Source organism: Sorex araneus, chromosome 2 (assembly GCF_027595985.1).
Source record: "Sorex araneus isolate mSorAra2 chromosome 2, mSorAra2.pri, whole genome shotgun sequence".
In the NCBI taxonomy this organism is placed as follows: Eukaryota; Metazoa; Chordata; class Mammalia; order Eulipotyphla; family Soricidae; genus Sorex; species Sorex araneus.
Genome location: NC_073303.1, coordinates 39,013,714 through 39,022,486, shown reverse-complemented (window position 1 = coordinate 39,022,486; position 8,773 = coordinate 39,013,714). Strand labels below are relative to the sequence as shown.

Below are 8,773 nucleotides of genomic sequence, written 5' to 3'. Positions count from 1 at the left end.
CCGAGGCCCTGGAGTGCCATCCCGGAGAGAAGTGCTATTTACATTTGGGAACGAAAACCGGGGCCCAGGGCCGAGCGCCCGGCAGGGGGCGGGCGGGGGCGGGCAGGGCCGAGGCGCCCGCGGCGCGCGGCTCTCTGTACAAGGTCGGGTCCGAATGGCTTGTTCCTCGCTCGCTCGGGGCCGCCCCGGCCGCGGGTATTTACAACGAGACAGCAGCATGGCTTGAGGGCGCGTGGGCTCGGCCGAGCCTGCTCTAGGGCAACAGCGGGGGCTTGAAGGAGCAGCTGCCGGTGCAGTGGCGGGGCGTCAGCATCTTGCAGGAGAAGTGGTGCAGCGCGTCGTGGGCTTCTGCGGAACACAGGGGCGGGCCGTGTTGGACGCCCCCCCCCCCCCCCCCCCGGCCACCACCCTCCCCCCTGCCCTTCCCCGCCAGGCTCTCCCCCCACCTCGGGAGTGGCCGAGCTAGTGGCTGAGAAGACAGAGAGACGGATCGGGGCAGCTGCACGCCCCTGGGGGTCCCATCACCCCATTTTACAGAAGCGGAAATCAGAAATCGAGTCACTGGCAGAGCCGCCCACGGGGCTGGACTGGGACCCAGGGCACGTCTCCCAGCCTCTCCACTCATTGTTCTAGAGCAGGTTCCCACGGAAGTTAATTCCCACGTCCCTCCAACAGCTTTGGTCCCTGCAGATTTATCCCTCTCCTGAGACCTGCTAGGAGTTCATTTGTTCACTCATTCATTCCTACGTGTATTCATTCGTTCGTTCACACACTCGCTCCCGCTCATTCATTCATTCATTCATTCATATTCCATTCATTTGCCAGCCCCGCCTGGGCCAGCCTGGGCTCCATTGTTCCTGACTTCCACACCTTTTAACTTCTGCTGGATGGCGTAGCGCGCCTTCCGCTCCTGGTCCAGCTCATTGCACAGGGTGTCTGGAAGACATGGGCAGGGGCAGATGGAGGAGTGAGACCAACCTCATCCCGCCCCCCGTGGCAACCCGGCCTCACCCTCTCCCCATCTCAACCCCTCCCGGAAGTAGGTTCAGGGGCCCCCCCGAAGGAGGGGGCAGCAAAGCTCCAAACTGCAGCCTGGGGGAGGGAGGAAATGGTCTGGGATGGCGCTGAAAGGCAGACAGATCTCACCAAAATTAAAGCAAACTTAGGCATTACTTCCCAGGTAATTTTACGCCTCGATTTTTAATTTAGAAACCATGGAAATTGCCGCGATAAGAAGTTCAATCACTCCATGTAATGATGCCTGCAAGCCGTTTGCTGGGCTCGCTTGCCATTCTGAGGCTAATCAGAGTATACAAAGGATATTAAATAAAAAAAATAATTGTTAAATTACCTTCAATTTAAATCCAAATGACTGAGCCTACCCTGGGTTCCTGCCAGACAAGAGAGGCAGTTACGGCCGCGCGCACTCACCTGACGCGCTTCTTACCTCTGACAATTTGCAGCTGTTGTACCATTTCTTCTCGATAAGCCAATTCCCTCTTCATTTGATCCTGAAAATTATCTGTGCAAATTGATTAAGTGAGAGCTGTTACGTGAGAGCCCCCGCCCTCGCCCCCGTTTCCCCCCACCCCTACCTCCCACCCTCACCCCCCTCCGCAGTCTGTGGCTTGGCAGGAAACCCTAGGAAAGAGATCATCGGCTGCCCGGCTTGGAGAGTCACAGCAGCAACTATTTCCTGGGGGGGGTGTGGGGCCCCCCCGCAAGGGGGCACAGAAGTGGGCAGATGGGAGCAAGGCTGGCGAGGAGGTGGGGTGAGGCGGGCGGGCACCAGGGTACCTTTGAGACTCTGAAACTCCCGCTCCAGCTTCTTGCGGAGCTCCATTTGCTCCAGGAGCAGTTTTTGCAATTCGTCTGTGGAGGGGCAAGAGTGGGAGGTTAAGTGGGGGGAGGCACCCTGGGCCTGAGATGGGCAGCGGGAGGCTGGCACAGCAGGCAGGGGCGCTGGGATTCCCCCTTCGCTTCCAGTGGGTGCAGGGAACCGGGGCTGGGAGTCTGTCTGCCCCTTCAGTTTCCACTGGCCTTCCAGAACTGCCATCCATCCTGCTCCCACGGTGCCCAGCTCCCAAAGCTCAGAGGCCAGACCTCCCTCCCCCGACCCGGGACGCTGAATTTACCCCAGCAAACAGGAGACCTACTCCCGCTGCTCAGGAATTCCAAGCAGAGGTCTGAGATGCCATCCTAGAAGATCATCAGAGTCTGTGATGCCACCGGGCGGGCCCCACATCCAGGCTAGGAAGCCTTGGATAAGGAAGGTCTAACTAGGTGTGGAAATGGGAGCAAGCCCTGCCTCCTCATCACTACCCAAGCCCAGCTCTGGGTTCTTTCTGTGGTTCTTTCTGAGGGTGAGGGTGGGGATCCCCACCCCCCCCCCAAGCTGTGGTTGAGTGTGAAAAGTCCCATGAGTGACCTCGGAAACCCGCCTCAGTGGGGTGACAGGAAGTGCCTGACAGTGGAGCTATTGGTCTCTGGGTCCTCCCCAGAGGGAGCCGCCTGTGAAAACCTGGTAGGAGGGAGCAAAGGGGAGGCAGAGGGGGACAGTGGGGTTCAGAAGTCCCACCCCCTGCTCCTGGAGAGACTGGCTGGCTGGCTGGGCCCTTCTTAGCCCCACACTGTGGAAGGTGGTTCTGCATCAACCCCTCAGACAGCTCCCAAGTAAATAAACGCCTCCTGAGCTCCAGCTACCATGGTTCCATGAGCGACCAGCTGGTTCCTCTGTCTGTTTCAAGTTCTGAGGAGCATGTGTCATGCCATTTCTCACAGGTTAGTGGCAGGGGGGAACCTAAACTTCCAATGGGACCTGGGGTGGGGAGCATCTCCTCCCCCAGGGCCGGCCCCAGTACACTGTGACTGACAGGACAGAGTGTCCAGGGGCTCGTCCCTTCCACACAATGCCCAGAGCCCCATCCTGTACTCTGACACATTAGCCCCTGCGACAGGAAGAGCCATGTCCCTGAACAGTTACACACACTCACTCACACCCTCACACCCTCACACACAGGCACCCCTCACGCACACATACACCCTCTCTCTCTCTCTCTCTCACACACACACACACACACACACACACAAACACTCACACACACCATACACTCATCCCCCCTCATATACACACTCATACCTTAGACATCCCCAAACCCTCACATACACACCCACACCCCTCACACACACCTTAAACACTCCTCCCACAACTCCCCCCCCACAAACCCTCACACCCTCTTCACACATCCTTACACACATGCCCCCACACCCCACACCCCTTTAACATACACCCTCACAGCCCCCTCACACAAGGGTACCCCCCTGGCACCCTTCACAGACACACCCCTCATGCACACCCTGGGCCCTCACCTCTGGCCAGGTTCTCGATATCTTTCTCCACTAGCTGCGTTCCTGTGACATCCAGGGTGAGCCCGTCTTCACCTGGGGTACAAGGACAGATAAGAGGGTTCACACCTGGCCGGGACCTTGGCAATGAAGCTTCCCTGAAAGTGCTGAGCCAGGAAGCTATCCCAGGTCCCTGCATATACTGGGGACAGTGACAGGCACCCTCACTCCCTGCCTCGCGGCCATCCTTGGAGGGGGACAACCATCAATGGAGAAGGTGACTCCACTGTGGGAAAGTGGAGGACAGGCTGTCCTGTAACAGGAAGTGCCTCACGGTGGTGTCCCTCGTTACCCTTAATCCAGGCCACTCAACACAGCACGTGTTTAAACCACGCTGGGAGTGGGGCAGTGCACCCCGCAGGGCTCCACCTTCTCCAGGTGGGCTCCACTGAAAGCCCCCTGACCAGCGAAAGCCAGGGGGGCCCTGGGCCAGCAGAATCAGCTCCGGTGCGGTGGGTGCGGAAGGGCCCAGGGCTCACCTCGGTCGGTATTTGCGGGGCTGGGCTGAGAGATACTCCTTTGGTCTGGGTAGGATTTCCTGGTTTCCAAATCGTCAGCGGTCGAATGATTGTCTTCCTTATCTGGCTCTTAAAGGCAATAAACTGAGTTTCAAGGAGAGGCAAAAAAAAAAAAGAAGAAGAAGAAGAAGAAAGAAAAGAAAAGAAAAAGAAAAACCACCACCCTGTGACCCCGATATGGCCACAACGTCCCGGGACCAGGCGCGCCAAGCCTAATGAAAAGTGCGGGGGGGGGGGGGAAGAAGGGGGGTCGGGGGCCGCAGGTCCCAGGCAAGCGCCTGAGCGCGCACCCTCCAGGTAGGGTAGGGGTCCCCAGCTGCCCGCTGCCCCCCACCCCCGCCGTGGCCTGTTCTGATCACGCCCCCACGCCCTCTCCGCATCCGCTGGGCTGGAAGCCAGAACGAGCCGCCGTGCCCACCAGGGACAAGCGACCTACATCGGGCGCAGATACTGGGACATCGCGAGCGCGCGCGGCCGCTGCCTCTGCGGCGCCGCTCCCGCCCCGCTATGCTAGTGGTGGGGACCCCCTCCCAGACCCTCCCTGCCCAGATCTCCCAGACCCTCAGCCCCTCCCCTGGACCCCTAGGCCCTGCACGCACGTGCCTGGCTCCCCCTGTGTCCGCACAGCTACCGCTGCGCATCAGGGGGACCCAAGCGCAGGGCCCGCAGCCCAAATGCCCCCACCCCGCCCACATCCAGCCTGACCACCCGCGAGGCTGGAGGCGGGGGAACTGTGGGCTAGAAAACACTTGCCAAGTAAAGGAGAGGCCCCCGAGGGGGCCACGCGGGGCTTTCCGAGGTTCTGCCCAGAGCAAGAGACCAGAGTGAGGCTGCGTGCCAGTGTGCGGGCTGGGACAGTCGTAGCGACTCAGCTCTCGGCTGCCCTTTTTCTCTCCTGACTTTTCCTTCTTCTTCCCTCTTTCCTCGCGTTCTCCTCCGCACGGGCTCCCCGTGGGCCCAGGTCTTCTGCCTGGGGTCCCCACCCACCCCGCCCCCATCGCCCTGGCCCGCAGCGTCGGCAGGGGGTGCTGGGGCGGTTACCGTGGGCCTCGGGGGTGCAGAGGTAGGAGACCGCGGGCCCCAGCGCGGTGGCCGCGCTCTTCACGTGCTCGTCCCGCTCGGGCGCGTACACCTGCGGCGGCCGAGAAATGACAGGCGGTTAGGTGGGCGCTCGGAGGGGGCACCCCGGGGGGGCCGCAGACCTGAGTCGTGGCCGCGAGGGGACGCTGAGAGGGTTGCGAGGCTGGGCTGCATCCGAGGGATAGAGGGGCGCCCCGGGAGGCCGAGATGCACGCGCGCCCTCGGAGCCCGCCTCGCTGGTGTAGATTCCGGGTCATTATGAGCACCCCCAAGCCAATGAACCCGCGACGCCGGCGGCTTCTGGACTAGGGCCCTTCCCCGGCGCCCCCTCCCCCCTCCTTTTCAGCATCTCCCCTCCCGCCGAGCCCCGGGCCCCGGCATAAATGACGCCTTTCGCACCCGGCTAACGACTCGTGTTTTAATGGACCGAATGGAAATGTACAGGTGTGCGCGCCCACTTTCACAGGGCTACCGAGGCTGACCCGGTTGCATGCCTCCCCACCCCCAAATTCGCGGCCCTGTCAGGCCGTGAACCCCTCTCCCACCCCACACACGGCCCCTCCACAGCTTCCCAGTAGTAAACCCGAAGGTTTCCAAGGCGACAGTTCGAAAAGTCTCGGACAACTATAAACTGCAATGCAACAAGATTTTAGAGACCCCACAGGGCTGCTGCCGTCCTGGGCTGGCAGGGCCAGGGGCCCTGCTCTCCTCCCCTGGAGCCAGGTCCCTGGATTCTGATCATCTTCCGGGAAGGCTAGTAAAGGGCCCGGCCTAGCCAGCACATTTCTCTGACTTGGGGGTCCTTTCCTCTCCTCTGCCTTCTTTCGCATTATTATTATTATTATTATTATTATTATTGTTATTATTATTATTATTATTTTGATGTTGTTGTTGTTATTATTACTATTACTATTTCTCTCTTTCTGTCTCCGCAGGACTGACAGCAGCTGCCTCTCTCCTCCCCACCCCCATCAATGAAAACATAGCACACGCGTTACTCACGCCGGCGCCCCCCGGATCCTCCGAAACCCTCAGTCTGGGGTCTGGGCGAGCCCAGCTCCAGCGCGTCCCCGAGTCTGGGCCAGCCCAGAGCGGCCTGGACTGGTTGCTCCAACGCCCGCTCCGAACAAAATCCCGGTCCCCTACCAGGCCAGGGCCGACCCCACGCGCCCACAGCACCCAGCGCCGAGCGGACCGGCGCAGCCAGCCGGGCGGGCGCGGGGCTCACCTTGGCCGGCGCGGAGCCCCCCAGAGGCCCGCAAGGCTCCCGCAGCTCGTAGCAGCCGCTCGGCGGGCTCCTCTCTGGTCTCCGCACCACGTCGTCGGCCGCCAGATCCGCAAAGGCCGAGCGGCCGGCGGGGGCGAGCCCAGGGCGGCGTCGGGGGCGAGGGCTGCCGCCGTCGGGCGAGTCCGTGGGGCCGTCCACGACGCCCGACGACGCGGCGGACGGGGGTCCTGCGGACTGGTCGCCGTCCGCACCGCCGGCCGGACCCGGCGCGCCGGGCTCGGCCTCGTCCTGGGCGCTCTCCTCGTCGGGGAAGCGGTTAGACTCCACGTCCACCTCGGGCTCGTCGGCAGTGTCCACGTCGGGCGAGGCGGAGTGGTAGCTGGAGCTGCCCTCGCTCAGGAAGTCCGGGCTCACATAGCCGCCCCCGGCTCCCGCGCCAGGCCCCGGGCCGCGCGCAGGCCCCGCACCGTAGGCGTCGCGCGCGCTCCCGTAGAGCTTGGCGATGCTCTCGGCGTCCTTGACCACCGGCCTGAAGGCCGACACATACGAACCTTTGCGCGCCGGCGGCGGCGGCGGCGGCGGGGGCAGGGGGGCCAGGGCGGGCGGAAGCGTCTCCTCCCCGCCGTCCTCGTCCAGCGGCCCGCGGGACAGCGCGCTCGGGCAGCGCTCCTCGGCGCCCAGGCCGCCCTCCTTGGCCGGCTCGGAGCCGTCCAGGGGTTCGGGGCCGCCTCCCCCGGCCGCCGCCGCCGCCGCCGCCGCCGCTGCCGCCACGGCCGCCGCCACGGCCTTGGCTTGGCTCTGCGCGGCGGGATAGGGCGGCACGGGGAGGGTGCCCGCCGCCGGCCAGAACATGGGGAACGTCGGGTACACGGTGGCGGCCGCGGCCGCGGCGGCCACGGCGGCCGCGTCTTTGGCTGCCCCGGAGGGCTGGTGACCCCAGAACATGGCGCCGCCGCCGGGTCCGGCTCCGGCCCCCGGAGGCAAGTGGCCCGCGCCGGGGCCTCCTGCGCCGCTGCCAGCGCCCGCGCCCGCGCCGCTAGCGGTGCCCGGGCCGGTCTTGGGCTCGCCCGCACCCAGCACCGGGTCGTCCTTCTTGGGGCAGAGGCCGAAGGCCGTGGGGAAGCCGTAGGGGTGCGGGAAGAGCGGCGGCGGCAGCTTCTGCAGGAGGCCGAAGCCCTTGCTGGGCACCGGGATGACCGGGTAACTGCGCACGCCCCCGCCGCCGCCGGGCCCTCCCGGGCCCGCGGGGCCACCGGCTCCGGCCGCCAGCCCGAGTCCCCGCGGTGGGTGCGGTGGCGGCGGCCCGGGAGGCCCGGCCGCCTCGTCCTCGGCGCAGCGCAGGCTTTTATGGGGCGGTGGGCCCGGGGCCAGCTCGGCGCCGCACCCGGGACCGCCCGCGCCGCCGCCGCCCGCGCCGCCCTTGCCCGGCGCGCCCGAGCCACCGCTGGTGCCGCCCGCGCCGCCGCCGCCTTGCAAAGAGAAGGTCCTCTTGCGCGTGCCACCGTTAAACATGGCCTTGACGTCCTCCCAGGCGTGGCTCAGTTCGTCGGTGGCCGACTTGTCGCTGAGTTTGAGGTGGCGGCGCCACGAGTTGAAGTTGGCGGCGTCGGGCTGCGTGTACTTGGCCTCGGGCGTGCGGTGCGAGTGGAAGATGAACTTGTTGGGCGAGAAGTACATGCTGCAGTAGCCGCACTTGATGCACTTGGCGCGCGAGCTGTTGTAGCGCGCCGGGATGAAGCTGCCGCGCGACCCCCACGCGCACTCGTGCACCACATCGAAGGCGAAGTTCTCGGGCAGCTTGGGGGGCTTGTGCTCGCCCAGGAACGACTTGCACAGGCGCTCGGCCTCGCGCTTCGTGATCATGCCGCAGCGGCGCGAGGAGATGGGCATGGCGCCTGCCCGACGCAGAATCTCCAGCTGCACCGGCGTGCACTGCACGCACGTGATGCCCAGGGCCACGCGGCGGTTGTGGATCTCATTGTAACTGTAGTTCTTGAGGAGGGTGTTGGAGATCTGCGCCAGGCACAGGCGCTCCTGACCGTCGATGACCAGAGACACGATCGGCACCCCGTACAGCGACGTCTCGCCCACCTGATTGGGTTTGAGCGCGCTGGAGCCTGAGTAGGGCTGCAGCTCCTGTTTGGAGTTGGGCGAGGAGCTTCCCTCACGCCCCGGCCCCAGCTGAGTGGTGAGCGCCTCCATGCCGCCGCTCCTGCGAAACAGAGAAAGCAGAGAGCAGATGAGCCATTTTCAGCGCCGCGGCCGCGACTCAGGCCCGCCCAGCGGGGCGCGCCGACTGGGGCGCCCGGGGAAACTTGGCAATGGGGAATCCGAGCTCATTCGCCCCCTGGACCGCCGCCTTTTGTTGTTCAGACGCGTGCTGGCGCCGGAACAAAAAGCCCCCGGGGTTTGGGGGGAGGGCGGAGAAAGGGGTAACAGAGAACTCAGGAATGCCGAGGAACCCAATCCGGTGTCGGGACTGGGGAGGACGCGGGGAGCAGAGACAGAGAGTGACTTGCCCAAGGCCACACAGCAAAGCCAT

General features: G+C 64.4%; 1 protein-coding gene across 1 annotated transcript; it reads right to left on the bottom strand.

The window, feature by feature from the left end:
- Nucleotides 1-8,773, bottom strand: SKOR1 (SKI family transcriptional corepressor 1). The gene is made up of 9 exons (XM_055128606.1): nt 8,686-8,773; nt 6,232-8,462; nt 4,965-5,055; nt 3,885-3,992; nt 3,370-3,441; nt 1,798-1,872; nt 1,448-1,522; nt 871-936; nt 1-348 (listed from the first exon to the last, which is right to left on the bottom strand). Exons 1-9 carry the CDS (start codon nt 8,771-8,773, stop codon nt 254-256), a joined length of 2,901 nt encoding a protein of 966 aa, XP_054984581.1. The 3' UTR covers nt 1-253.